Source organism: Dipodomys ordii, unplaced genomic scaffold (assembly GCF_000151885.1).
Source record: "Dipodomys ordii isolate 6190 unplaced genomic scaffold, Dord_2.0 Scaffold25, whole genome shotgun sequence".
NCBI classification, from domain to species: Eukaryota; Metazoa; Chordata; class Mammalia; order Rodentia; family Heteromyidae; genus Dipodomys; species Dipodomys ordii.
In genome coordinates this window covers 9,436,817-9,452,012 of record NW_012267241.1, presented here as the reverse complement: position 1 = coordinate 9,452,012, position 15,196 = coordinate 9,436,817, and the positions used below count along the sequence as shown (strand labels likewise).

Genomic DNA, 15,196 nt, shown 5'->3' with positions numbered 1-15,196 from the left:
ATCTGTCTGTATGTGTGTCTCTGTGTCTGTGTCTGTGTCTGTGTGTGTTTAATTGGACATAAGAGTCTCACTTTTGTGCTCATGCAGGCTTCAAACTGAGATCCTCAGATGTTATTCTCTTGAGTAGCTAAGCATGTGCCACAAGCAACTGGCTATTTTATCTTCTTAAGTAGAAGTGGTTGAATTGAATTTGTCTCCAAATACAGAGGTAGTATAAGTTTTCCCTTAACTTTAACTGCATTTCATCAATTATTATTGCTATTTTAATATGCTTTATTTTTAGAGCAGTCTGAAGGTACAAAATTGCCCATATCCTTCATATGCATATACATGGATAGTAACTTATCACCCCAAACCCATATTCTTAGGGTTTGCCTTTTGTGTTGATGTGATACAGAATAGTTTCACCGCTTTAAGAATTCTCTGTGCTTTACCCAATCATCCCCTAACCTTTGGATCTGATTGCATTGTGTGAACCTATTTTGGACTATTTTGTGGGTCTGTTTATTCTTTGTAGTAAGTCATGATGTCTCACAGTGTTAGTCTTCCAGCTTTTTTCTTCCATGTTGTGTCTTGGTCTTTTGCCTCTCCTTACAAACTTTAGATACATGTTGTCAGTATTCATCAAATAATTTCATTTAGATTGAGATAGACAATCTATACAACAAGTTGAGAACTATCATCTTGATGATACTGGGCTTCTTATCCATGAAAATGGATTATCTGTCAAGTTCTTTGATTCATCAGTTTTGTAGTATTCTTAATATCGATCTTGCACATTTTGTTAAATTTATACGTTTCAGTTTCTAGAGATGTCAGTATAAGTGCTACTATGTTTTTAATTTCAAATTTAACCTTTTCATTTTTAGTATATTACTTGTAATTGTGTGTGTGTGCTGGTCTTGGGACTTAAATTTGGGGCCTAGGTGCTGGCTCTTAGCTTAATTGCTCAAGGTGAACACTCTACCACTTGAACCACAGCTCTACTTCTGGCTGTTTTTGTTAATTGAAGCTAAGAGTCTCACACACTTTCCTGCCCCCACTAGCTTAGAACCATAATCTTCAGATCTCAGCCGTCCAGTAGCTAGGATAACAGGTGTGAGCCAGCAGGGCCAAGCTCATGACTTCCAATGTCTGATTGCCTGTCAGGCATTATATACTGTGCATTGTTGGCTACTAAATATATCAAGATCCAAATACATTGAGCATTGTATGGGATGTGTTTACCTCTGAGGTCTTACATTTTTTTCAGTCAGTGTTTAGTCTACGGTTCATGTTTTCCTACTTATAAATTAAAACTTGCGCTAGTACTCCGGTACTGCTACTACTACTAGTAGTTGAGTTTCTCAACTTTAGCAACATAGTCATTTGGGATGGGTTGCTGCCTTGTTCTACATAGTAGGATGTTTATCAGCATTTCTTGCCTATATTCAGTAGATGTCAGTAGTGCCTACTTCATGACCAAAATGTTTGGGGGAGAGGTATGATTTTGAGGATCACTGCTCTTATGTCCTGTAGATTGTGAAGCTTTTCTGAAGAGTTCCAGTGATTTTTTGCTCTAATCCTGGATTTGCCTCCTCCACTCTCAAATACTCAAGGAGGACTTGTAGTACTCTTTCCATGTCATTATCTACTCTCTGGTATTCATCTGCAAAAGCTAAGCCATGTTACCCTGGACTCTTTGCTCTCCATCTGCTCCACTGAGACTGACCCCTAAACTTCCTCACCTCCATCTAGATGCACTCTCCAGGTGGTAAACTGCTGTTATCCTCACGTTTCCTATCTCTATCCTTGCCTTTATTTTTTTAGGCAAGTTACAGTTAACACCTGTATATACCACCTCAGCCTGAAAACTTCAGTTTTGGAATAATAAAGTGTTTGTTTGCTAATTAAGAAAATACAAAAAAGGGGCTGGGAAGGTGACTCAGTGGTAGAGTGCTTGCCTTGCATGCCTGAGGCCCTGGGTTCGATACCTCAGCACCACATAAGCAAAAAGAAAAAAGCCAGAAATGGTGCTGTGGCTCAAGTGGTAGAGCGCTAGCCTTGAGCTGAAGAGCTGAGGGACAGCGCCCAGGCCCAGAGTTCAGGCCCCACGACTGGAACCCCCCCAAAAAAAGAAAGAAAATACAAAAAAGAAGAAAATATGCGCTAGAGGGTTAGAAGAGTGTATAAGAGTGTATTTCTGAGTAGGTGTGATGACTTCAATCCAGTGGTAAAGTTAACTTTGAGCAGCAGCCCTGGCAGCTGACGTATCTGAAGACAGAAGAAAAGCAAAGAATCCACACCAGCATATTCTTGAGTTATTTTCTATGTCCTAAATATCTGCCTTAACATGTCTATTGAGTGGCGATGCAGTTTAGATGGCAGGGACCGGGAGGGTTCCTCTTGAGACAGTGAATCTGATCTGTGTAAGGAAGCAGGTAGAGACTGGTGAATGTTCCAGGTCTGGGAAGAGCAAGTGCAGAGAACCTGATGTAAAAATGCTTATTTTGCTTGAGACAGTAAGGAGGCTGGTGTGGCTAGACCCGAATGAACACGGGTCAAAGATGAGTCTGGAGAGAAAGGAGGAGGGCAGAAGGCAAAGTCGAACCTAGCTGACTACTGGTAAAATACTTTTACTTTGAGAAAGGAGTGATAATACAAATAAAGTTGAACAAGGTCTCCACCTACTTTAAGTTCTTAAAATATCTTTACATATTTCCTTATTTATGAAGGTAGTAATAGGGAGCAGGGGAATCATCCATGCCACCCATGGGTCTGCATTTCTAGTAACATCCTAACATTTTGATGTTCTTCATTGACCTTGACTTATAATCAGGGATTGAGCCCCAGCAGCTTTAAGCACAGGCTTGAAATAAAATGAAGGTCTCCACCATGTTGAGATGGAAGCCATGGGAAGGACTGTAAGGGACAGATACAGGTAATGCAGTTACGAGGTGGATGCACAGAGACTCAGCATAATACCCAGCCATCATAGAGTCCTGGATTAATGAGTCTGGAAAGATAGGAAGAATTGATTGTATGAAAAGTTGCAGACATTTTTAACACATTATTCACTTATTGTTGGAATATAATGTATGCATGCATGGTGTGTGTCGGGGATGAAGTAACAAATGAGAGAGGCTGATGTGGAAGGCCATTCTAATTTTATTATAATGCATGAAGTCTAGAGTTTAAAATTACATTTTCTACAAATCAATAAGAAAATACAAATAACCTATATTAATCAGGACAGAAATCAAATTCAATTACCATAAACAAGGAGGAGACTTTATTGGCTCACAAAATTTTAAAGTCCAGAGGTAGGGCAGGCTTTAGGCACAGCTGGATCTAGGGCCTCCATAAAAATGACATCTGAATGTGGTTCTTTCCATTTCTGTTAGCCTCCAATTGTCTCTTCGTTCTTTATCCATGTGGTAAAAATTCAGGCTTATATGGTCCTTGGTTCCTGGCATCCCCATAAAGCTGCCTTTCCAGTAGTTCCAGCAGAAGTTCTGTTGAAGGCTCTCTTTAGCCTAGGTTAACTTACTGTATGCTTGCTTTCATTGAAGTGGCTAGGGAGCTGTGGAACTGAGGATGCCAGGCTTGGTTATGTGCTCACTTATGTCACATGGAATGAGTTCACAATAAATAAAGGTTCTGTTACCAAAGAAGATGGGACAGGAGATGCTAAGAAAAAAAAACACCAAAAACCAAAAATCATATCCACACTTAACACACGTAACCCAACAGATATGCAGGGAAAGTTTACCAACAACCCATGGTAAAACTATAAAAGACCAACAGACATGAGCATGACTCCCAACTCCATTATTAACCAGGGAAATGCAAAATGAAGTATTTTTACTTTGCCCAAGAGATGAACACTATAGAGGTAAATCTATGCAGGGACATGAGTTTTCCAAGTAGCTGGTAGAAATATAGAAGTTACTGGGGCTCTCTCAGAATGCTTAGAGGGATGGCCTGTCAGGCAGAAAGCCTTTCAACCCAACAATCCACCTTATAGAACTCCACCTAAAAAATATTCACACACATGCACAAAGACATCTGAGTATGATGTTCACTTTGACAATATTAACAGCAGGGGGGAAAAAGGAATGGCATTTTCATAGTATTTAATCCCATTAAAGAAACAAGCAATTCATACATATAATAATTCTACTTATGTAAAAATAATGTATGGAAAGGGTACTCTGAAGGTGTATTCTAGGAAGTCCTGGAGAAAAGTTTCTGCTCTTGCACTGATATTGCATGTTAAGTTCTGTATAATGAGAAGCGAGTCATTTATACTATACCCCCAAAAAACAAAAACAGGCAAAAGTAATTCACAACATAATGACACACATTTGAAAAGGTGTTCCTGCAAACAAAGGCACAACAAAGTACAACATAGCCGGGCGCTAGTGGCTCACGCTGGTAATCCTATCTACTCAGGAATCTGAGATCTGAGGATTGTAGTTCAAAGCCAGAAAAGTCCATGAGACTGTTATTTTCAACTAGCCACCAGAAAACCAGAAGTGGACCTGTGGCTCAAAATGGTAGAACGCTAGCCTTGAGCAAAAGGACAGCACTCAAGCCCTGAGTTCAAGCCACATGACCAGCAAAAAACAAAAACAAAACAAAAAACAAAAATAACACATCCTGCCTATCGGATGGGCAAAAATTTTAAGTATTCAGGGCTGGCAGTACACACAGCATTCTTACTATTGATGGAATCGTAATTAGTGTCTATATGATGGTACTTCCCAGCCATGTCAAATGTGTATTCTCTTGACCCAATAAATACATTTCTAGCTATTTATATTACAGAAATACCCACACAGGTAGTAGAACGTATGTATAGGGATGTCAACCTGTATCTATAAAGCTAATCATCCATCAATATAGCGTTGGTTAGATGAATTAAGAGTATATTCATGCAAGAGAATAGTATAGCTATGGAAAAAATGTCTACACCAATATGGGTAAAGGGAGGCATCTCAGTGCAGTACATATATGAAGTTACTTACCTACCTCATGTGGTTGCTAAGGATTAAGACTTAATCCATAATAAAGAGCTACAATTGGTTCCTGTACATATCAACCCAAAGTGCTGGCTATTAACAAATTTCTGCTCAAATATTCCTATGTCTAGAAGCTGGAACGACAACAAACCAAATTACCACTTCTGGATAAGGCTGTTTTTACATTCATTTTACATTTCTGTACTATGAAAATCTGAAATGAACTAATAGTTTTACATTTGCTCAAACAAAAGCAGTATTGATTAAAATTTAACTGCGACCACTCATAACACAAAAATCATGTCCTTGGAGTCTACAGAACTAGATTTGAGTTTTAGCTCTAGTTAGTCACATGCAAGTCAAGATCTGAATCTTACTTTCCTAGTCTACAATTATTGAGGTAGGTATAGTGTCTAATCCAATGCTCAGCATGCAGATTATTTAAAAACATGGAACCCTCCCCTTAGCTTACACAAATGTAAGACACTGCTAAATAACTAGATGTTAACTGAGTGTGAATATGAACAGCATAACCTCCAAGGCCATCAGAACATTTACCAGAAACCAACAGATACTCAGCAATCTATGTGCCCTGACAACGCTGCTCATTTGCTAAACAGATATTCTAGTTAGGACACTGGTTGTTGCCGTATCACCACTAAGCTGGGTACCTCCCCCAGCTCACTGATTACCTGATCGGGTATGGATGAATATTTGGATGAAATCATAAATCACACCAAAGTTACTTTAAGTCAGTTTGTCTAGTGGGGGCTTAAGCCTAACTAGAGATGGTAAATACACATCCCATCATTCCCGCCCTTATATACCAATATCAATGTTTTCTTGTTTGTTTTGATCCAGTCTCCTTTCTCCAGACCTTTCCCTTGCCCAAGGATCATTTCTGAACAATGTACAGATATCAGACCTGGAACCAGATCACATCTGCTAACTCATTTCTGTGCTCTCATATTACCAAACATCTTTGGCATAACACATCTACCCCAGGGAAGCTTCCTTGTATATAGAAAAGACGATCTTTAAAATGTGAAATTCCAGCATTCCAAATATGCCACCTCAAAACCTACTTGGAAAAAAGGCCAGTTATAAATAAATCAATCAAGATCATTTTATCTCAGAGCAGAAGAGTTTATAGCTTTATTGGAAATTGACTTGTTTCCTCCCAGCACAGAGAAAGACTCAAACAAAAGTCCCTACACTTTCTGGTATAACTTAAAATACATTATATCATTACTACATATTTATACTTCAATAAATCTTAAGTCTATAAAGCACATTTCTTATAATTGTTATCAGAAAAATCTATAAACAAGCTCCATTCTGCCTCAGTTCTCACCAGCTGGCCTTGAATTTATTACTTTTCTCATACAAATCTCATCTTACATTTTAAAATTTGATCCAAGAACCAGATATAAACCAAAACTCCAGAACTATGCACTATCTATATTTGCCTGGATCACCTCACATACAATGATGACCATTTTAAAAGCCTTTTCTTATATTCAATGTTTTAACTTCCAGAATTTTCCACCCAACAGTAGAACCACAGTACTCGGAATTCTCAGCCAAGGAGTATAAAATCCTACTACTACAATGTATTACTTTAATACATTTTTTTAAAAAATGCGTTAGAATGAAAATCAAAAATACTTCAACCAATTCTGTTAATAAACTAGTTAATAGCCTAGTTGTTTATTTTTAAAGTAGTCCATTCAACTTAACATGTAAGTATGATCTATTCTTCTAGAAACTGAGTACATGTTTTGAAAAACATTCCTCCTCCAAACTGTGACACAGAATTATCTTGTACTCACCTCTGAAGAAGACTCCTGGAGAGCTAGCTAGGTCTGAGCCCAGTCCTTCTCTCCTTCCAAACACAACACCCTACTAAAAGAACTACTGCTCTGGAAATCTCAGAGGTAACTTCCCCTGTGAATGCTGATAGGGAAAGAGGCTAAATACATAAAAAGGCTTCTTACTAACCCTCCTAGGACTTACAGTAAAAGAAACACCTACCTACTTAGGGTAGGATTACAGTACCTAGCACAGTGCCTTCTCAGTAGAAAATGTTTACTAATAAACACATGGCTGTTCTAGCCTGTTGTCAACCCTTTTGTACCAAAGGAAAATAGCAAACCTGATACTTGTTTGTCCTCTTGTCAGGCATTTTTTCTGTACTTAACAAAGATAAAGGTAAAATAACAATGAATTACATCTGTGAATCTTTCTCTAAAAGCCAAGACAGATTACCTTATACCATATGCTACAAATTCCTCCTTAGTGTTCTCTTTATACTTTTATAGCTATTGTTTAGACTGTCTACTCTTTAATAAAACATGGGGAAAAAACATTTGTTTTCATTAATAAGATGTGTCCTAACGAATGAGTTTTGTTTTTATTCTTTTTCCTGCAGAAAGATAACTGTACTTAAGAAAAACTGACACACTTGACTGCTTAGATCCAAGTACCTGGGTATCTTCCCAACGTGGATGTCCTCCCTTCCCTTATGAAGGAAGTGCTACATCACTTCTCTGAGATCTTAAGGCTCATTTTCTTTGAGGCTATTATCCATCCTTTATTTTCTATTTTCTCAAATATATATTCAAATGATGTAAAAGGAAAGAGGTCAGTTTTTTACAAGATACTTTTAAGTGGATGATGATGGTTCTCAGACTTTATAGTCCCTATTCTGACTTTTAAAAGTAGAAGGGAATGTATACTTACACAAAGCATTTCAATGATCAAATCATAAACAAGGTATCTGTCTAGAAAACTTTTAAGGGACAAAGAATCAGGTAGTTCATTGTTTGGAGGAAAAAAATAGAAAATACATCACATGTAAAATTTAGGCATTAACACCTGAATTAAATTTAAATTTTCAGTTTCTAGGCAGGCATAACACCATTTCTTTCCAGATAAAATATTAATGGTGAGCGAAGATTTCTTTTATATTTCCCAGTGGACTTTTCTGACAGTCAACAGGGAAAAAAACTATTCTGTATAACTTCATGTTTTAATTGTGTCTTTATATCTGAAGAAAAAGACCTGAGTGTTGATTTTTTTTTTTTTTGTAATTTCTTAAACTTTCACAACATTCAGAAGTTTCTCTGCATTGTGTCTTCTCTGGTGTCTAAAAAGATTTGAGCTTTGACTATAGGATTTCCCACATTGAACACATTCATAAGGTTTCTCCCCAGTATGAATTCTCTGATGATTAATAAGCCCAGAATTCTGGCTAAAGGCTTTCCCACATTCAAGACATTTGTAAGGTTTTTCTCCAGTATGGACTCTCTGGTGTTGCACAAGGATGGAACTTCTGCTGAAGGCTTTCCCACATTCAACACATCCATAGGGCTTCTCCCCACTGTGAATTCTCTGATGAAGAATAAGGGCCGAGCCTTGACTGAAGTGTTTTCCACATTCATCACAAATATGTTGTTTCTTTCGAGAGGGATTTCTCTTTCTTTCAAATCTTCCCTTGGGGAAGCAGGCTTCTCCATATTTAAAAATTTGAGGAACACCTATATTAAGAGCACCAGGAACGCCATGAGATTCTCCTGTTGAAGCAATCTCCTGCTTTGAAGCTAGTGCTCCATTTTCAGTCCTGGTATCATCCTCTGAAACAAACAAAATATGTAAATATCCCTCAAATTCTACCTGGGGACCAAGGGAAAACATTTTCTTGAAAAAAAGAAATTTTAGGTGAATATCTTGTGCAGATACTAAAGATAGCACTCTGAAAACTACTGTTAAGGTTGTTTACTCCCAAAAGAAAAAATAAATGACTGATTTTCACTTTAAAAAGGTACTGGTGTGGTAACAGAATGACACAAATGATTCTACTAAACATTCTGAAGGGAGTTACAAATGGTAGATTCTAAGATGATCAGGGAGACAGTCACTTTTAACAGGAATAGGCCTAAATGTAACATTGTAAGAAAAAAAAAGAATGACATTGCCCCATTTCTTAGGAAATGGAAAAACTTGGAAAAAATTATATTAAGTGAAGTAAGCCAGGCCCAAAGAAACATAGGTCCCATGGTTTCCCTTATTTGTAATATATAGTATATGTATGAGTCAAGCGGAAAAGGTCAGATAACGTGATGTTAGGAAAATGAACCCTTAGATATGCATTTTAATGTTTTTTTCTTTCATGCATTTGTTTCTAACACATTTATAAGATTATCTCTTTGTTGCTTTGTATGTCCCTCCCCCACAGTATAACCCCTGCTTTCACTATATTTGATGTCAGTATAACTTGTGGAGGAGATGGGGAAAAACAAGTCGTTTAAGGATACAGGTGGACCTGTTGCAACAATGAGAAGTACAAGTTGTCATGTCCAAAACAAACTTTACAACGTTGGTGGGGGGGGGGGGGGGGGGAGGCTGGGAAGGGATGTGAAGGGTAAACAAAGGAGGAGGCTGCAATGCTTGATAAGAAATGTATGCATTATCCTTCCCATGTAATTGTAACCCCTCTGTACAGTATGTTCACAAAAAAATAAAATAAAATGAAAAAAAAAATGACCATCAGGAATCATTGTAATGTTCTTTTACTACATTCAAAAGCAAAGGTGTGAATAATAAGAAACCTGCCTGAAAGTAGCTACGTATAAAATGAGCAACTCATGCTGAGTTACAACCAAGAGAAGATGAAAAGCTTTAACCCAGGAGTCCTGGTAAGAAGAACCCAAAGATAAGCTGACAGCATCCTGTGTTAGCATGACACTTAAAAGTTAAATAAATTAGTTTCCTGTATATGAAATTTGCCTTAGATGGTCATTTGACATGGTACTTTTAAAAAAAAGTTACTTCTAAGTTTTAGTGAAATGTGCCTAGTGAAAGAAAAGCCTGAATTGCTAAGAGTATGATACCATCACTGACCTGAAGCAAAGATAAGAACACGCTCATTTAAGAGTTTTCCAGAAATTTCAAAACTTAAAAACAGTTGATATAGGACAAGCAGCATCAGACAAAAAAGTGATCATTAATTTATTATTAACAAAGGGATAAGTCAAGTAAGAAGATGGGGGAGGAGGGAAAAGGCAAGAAAGAGAGAGAGAGACAAACACAGGTTGACTAAAGAGTTAGGAGGGGGTTCGGGGTTCATGAGGCCTGAAGACTTAAATATAGTTACATGGGGAAAAGTTACACAGAAAGAACTGGAAGCTTCCAAATGTGAAAGAAAATATACTGTTAAGGTATTTAAAATAGGGAAAAATTATTCTGAAATTCAAGATAAGGATCTTTCCTACCCAAGAAAATGTTACCTTCAAAGACCAAGCGCAGTGGTTCTCAAACTAAAGCATAAAAGGACGGCCCAGGAAATGGACTTCTACACACTCAACAAACATCACAAGTCTGACTTGCCAGCACCATCTCCTCACATGGGAAGGAAATCTGCTCACACCTCACTCTGTGATGGAATCTCCAATTCCCGCAAAGCAGTCTTAAATAACATGTCATACAGACTCATGTATATATAAAATATACATATAAAACAAAACCCAGCAGCTTTAGAAATATATTGAGTTGTATGCACATAAGTATATGGCATTAACTGCCAAAATGTTGGAAGAAAATGGAAGAATTATTATGATCCTTCACTTTTTCTATATTGAAACTATAGTATAGCTAAGGAGCCTATTTTTCTTGATTTTTCTTTTCCATTCTTTTCTTTTGGCTATACTGGAGGGCCTTGAGCTTGCTAGGTAAGTGCTCTTAGCAAGCACTCTACCATTTGACAAAACCTGTAGAGAGCCTATTTTTTAAATACAAAAAGATTAAAAGGAGCACAAGATAAACTGACCTTATCAACAGAATTAGGCAGGAGACAGAAAGTAAAAGAATGTAAAAAAAGATGACAAGCAATACTGTGTACAAAATAGACAGACCTGGTGGGGGCTGGCTCAGAATAAGACAAATGTCAGCAGAAAGAGGTCTTCAGAAAGAGGGTGAAAGAAAAGACAAGGCTGAAGACCTTAATGTCTAATATGTAGGAACAACAACAACAACAAAATCGGAGGCCAGCAAACAAAACTGTTATCCTAAAAGAAGATTTACAGTGTATCTATTATAGCTAAAGTGACTCCCCTACACCACTACGTAAGTACTCTGGAAAAAAGGCCCACTTGGAACTTTAGTCCTCACCACAGTGCCTTAGGGAATGGAGTTCCCAGGATGCCCACTTGAGCTGGTTCTCCACAGCGTCAAGCTCAGAACTGGGTAATCCCTGAGCTGCTTCTTGAGATACCATGTCTTCCACTAGCACTTCCCGTTTCCGACGACGGAGAGAAACCTGAAAAACAAATTTTTTTTTCAACTGAGAAAGAATTTTGATACTGGACACATAAAACAGAAACTAAACAAATCATACTGCCAAAAGCTTGGTAGCAAAGCAGCACAACTACCAGAGAGTGGCAAGGGAATAGGGAGAAGGCATAAATATAAATCTCAGTAGAGTGGAATACACTCAGCAGTTTGCCTACTGTTCTGTCAGTGCTTCTGACCCAAGACAGTGACACACGCAGGCTTACCGGCTGTCCAGGGTCATCCAGTTCACTCTCCAAATCCTCCAGCACTGTCACTGCTTCCTCTCCATTCTCTGGATGATGCTCTCGAACCCAAGTCTGCAACTCCTTGGGTAGGATGGCAACGAACTGCTCCAGCACAACCAGCTCCAAAATCTGTTCCTTTGTGTGGGTCTCTGGCCGGAGCCATAGACGGCAAAGTTCTCGGAGCTGACTCACAGCCTCCCGGGGGCCTGGTGAATCCTGGTATCCAAACTGCCTGAATCGCTGCCGGAAAACCTCTGGGTCCGGCAGATGGTTCCAGGCAATACTGGACCCCTCTTCACCATCAGGATCCTCCTCTAACTTCACTCTCAGAATTTTTTCCTCTTCATCTGGAGTTGGAATGATAAGTATTGAATCTTCTTCCACTGACTGTGCAGACATCCTGATTTGTAATACTTCAAGAAAAGGCAATCAAGGGAGGATATAAACCTCAGGAAAATATCTTGTCTTCCTCACAGCTTTCCTGAGACACAAGAAATAAAAAATATACAAATGACCAAATATCTCAAGATTTGGATCAATACTGACAAAAAGGCACCTGTTCTTTTACAGAATTCAGCAACAACCTATGTGGCCAAAGCAGGCAAACTTTAGCTCATACTAAATCTGTCCTGCCACCAATTTTTGTACAATGGTTCAAGAATTGAAAAACACAGAAAGATGTTATTAATAAAAATATCCATGTGAAAACATGAACTTAAAAAAATCAGGGCATCTGGGACTCACACTTGTAATCCTAACTACTCAGGAAGCTGAGATCTGAGGCTCGTGGTTTGAAGCCAGCCAAGGCAGAAAAGTCCCCCTGTGAGACTCTAATCTCCAGTTAACCACTCAAAAATCAGAAGTGATGCTGTGGCTTAAAGTAGTAGAGTGCAAACCTTGGGCAAAAGAGCTCAGAGACAGTGCAGAGGCCCTGAGTTCAAGCCCCACAACTGACCCCATCCCTAAAAAAAAAAAAAATCCATGTCCAAAAATGACTTTATTGGTTCATAGTTTGTTACAATAGCAGAGCTCAATAGTTTCAACTGAGTATTTACTTAGTATTTACAAACTTAGTATTTACTATCTGGCCCTTTATCCAAAAGAAAAGTATTTGCCAGGCTATGAACTGCAAAGTCAACAAGTCCTATTCCAACAATAAAAAGAATTCAAACAAGAGCCAGCCTGCCTCAGTGTTTTCCAAATACGCATGACCTTAGAATGCTTTTTGTAATCAAAAGTAACACATGCACACACAAACAGAGGTCAACTCAAAAATAATAGCCTGTCTATGTGTGTGGTAACGTGCTGGAGACTGAACCCAGGGCCTTGATGGTAGCATGCTGGAGACTGAACCCAGGGCCTTGAGCATGTGCTCTACCACTGAGGTACATCCCCTGCCTAAGTGCTTTTTATCTGCTTAGTAATTTCTCCTTATAAATGTATGTATATATGTGTGTATGTGTATACACACATATACACATGTACACACACATACATACACATATGTACATACATATATACACGTGTACACATACACACACATATATACATACACACACACATATTTGGTCATGGAGCTGGAACTCAGGGCCTGGGTGGTGTCCCTGAGCTTTTTCACTCAAGGCTAGTGCTCCACAACTTTGAACCACAGTGCCAATTCGTTTTCTGGTGGTTAAAGTGTCTCATGGACTTTCGTGCCCAGACTGGCTTTGAACCTCAATCCTTAAATCTCAGCCTCATGAGTAGCTAGGATTACAAGTGTGAGCCACCAGCACCTGGCAATAGCAGTTTTGTGTGTGTGTGGTTTTTTTTAAGTTAAAACATCTTAAGATTTTTAAGAACTCATTAATTAAAATATATGTGACAATGTTCACTTGCTCAGTAACAGATCACATTCTGGAAAGAAAAACATACTGTGCATTACACGCAAATATGAGTCATCTACAGCACCATAAACGAATTTAAATGTAAAACAGGCATTCATCACTGTTCCGTTTTTTTAACTTTTTTTTGTCTTTTCTTTTTTGGTGCTGGGGGTTGTATTCAGGACGTTGCACTTGCTAAGCAAGCACTTTGCCACTGAGCTACATCCCAGCTATTCTATTTTTTAAAAAGCACTCTCAGAACTTCTGGCAGTAGCCGAGTGCGTCTTCTACTTCTGGGGAGTCACTGTGCTATTTCCATCCAAGAGAAATTCGCACCGGTCTCTTAAAGACTCTGGATTGTGATGGATCGCTTTATAAATAGGGTCTACTCCAAATTCGTTCATCCCTATTCCAAGACACGACCTTACCAAGGGTTCCAACATTGTGTAATACAATTTGTTTTCCTTCTATGTGAAGGGGCAAAGTGCTCGTGGGACGAGGGCCCAGAAGGCAGGCTCACAGTCCCGAGCGCTCCAGTAGTTTCCAGTGATCTCCCACCTGACCGTCGGAGAGCCGCTGTTTAACTCGGTCCGGAGGTTCTCGGTTTCCCCTTCCCAGTACTCCCGCAGTGGATGGCAGAAGACCGGAGGCTGGGGCAGCCAACAGCAGCAGAAGCGGAGTCACACTACCTCCGCCGGTGCCCCAAGACTACAAGTCCCGGCAGCCCCCGCGAAAAGCCCGCCCACTTCCCCCCAGGACTCCCAGAACCCTCCGCGAAACGCCCGGCCCTCGAAATAGAACAAAACCGGTAGGTGGGGGGGGAGGGGAGAGAGTGGCGGACAACACGGTAGTTGGAGAAATCTCGGCGGAGGCCCGGAACCGGGGTCTCCGGCCGACCCTTCCCTCCCTTCCGCCGCCGGGCTCGGAATCGCCGACCTTTTCTCGGCACCTCCCGGGACACAGCTGGGTCAGCGGACCTCCTCGTCGAACCTCGCTGACTGAGCCGCAGACCCCAGCCCAGCGTCCCCCTCCTCGTCATCCCTTTCCCCCACCGCCGGCGCAAACCTCTGGCTCGGGAACCGCAGCAGTTTCGCTGTCCGCCGCAGCCGCAGAAACGCCGCTCCGAAGCCGTTTTCCCAGCAGCCCCCGGCGCGGACTGCTTCCGGTCTGCAGGCCCGTGGAGGCGGAGGGAGGCAAACCCCCGCGTTGCCATGGAGACGCGCTCCGGGCGGGGGAGGGGCGGCCTGACTACAATGACCGCATTGAGGACGCTCGGCCCGGCTCCTCCGCGGGAAGAGCCCCCGCGTTCCCTTAGGCCAGTTTGGGGGTTGCGTTGTGGTTGTGGTTTTTTTTCCTCCCCAAAGGAAAGAACGCTGCTGTTGATAGTCCTCACGCCTCCCAGGCCGCTTCCCGTGGTCCCCACCGCAGTCAGCTGAACGAAACGTCCTGTGGCCCGGGAGCTTTTAGTTTGCCCATTTCACAGCCCAGATAAGTGAAGCACAGATGTGTAACTTGCCATGGACTACAAGGCTTTGTACCAGAAGACGGCTTGAACTTGGCTTCCCGCTGCGAATGTTGCAATGCTCTACACAGCCAAGCAGGTGCTCGGAGGAGGGTGCCACCGCGAATTTGCAGAATGCATGGTCATCTGGCGTCAGGCTAGTTACGCCCTTACAAATCAAAAAAAGCTGCAGATTTTAAAAGCAAAAGGGCGACCACTTTATTCTCCTATTTATATTCCTCCACTGCACAC

General features: G+C 40.4%; 1 protein-coding gene across 1 annotated transcript; it reads right to left on the bottom strand.

The window, feature by feature from the left end:
• Positions 1-7,809: 7,809 nt before the first annotated feature.
• Positions 7,810-14,592, bottom strand: LOC105984660 (zinc finger protein 24). The gene is made up of 4 exons (XM_013014916.1): positions 14,509-14,592; positions 11,558-12,059; positions 11,172-11,319; positions 7,810-8,638 (listed from the first exon to the last, which is right to left on the bottom strand). The coding sequence occupies exons 2-4, from the start codon at positions 11,975-11,977 to the stop codon at positions 8,100-8,102; spliced, it is 1,107 nt and encodes a 368-aa protein (XP_012870370.1). The 5' UTR covers positions 11,978-12,059; positions 14,509-14,592; the 3' UTR covers positions 7,810-8,099.
• Between the last annotated feature and the right edge of the window lie 604 nt (positions 14,593-15,196).

Bases quoted from the DNA above. Each gene is read 5' to 3' on its own strand.
- LOC105984660 (XM_013014916.1), bottom strand. From the start codon at position 11,977: ATGTCTGCACAGTCAGTGGAAGAAGATTCAATACTTATCATTCCAACT. The intron at 11,320-11,557 runs GTAAGCCTGCGT...TTTGTTTTTCAG, and splicing joins TGGATGACCCTGGACAGCCG to GTTTCTCTCCGTCGTCGGAA. The intron at 8,639-11,171 runs GTGAGGACTAAA...TGTTTGTTTCAG, and splicing joins CCATTCCCTAAGGCACTGTG to AGGATGATACCAGGACTGAA.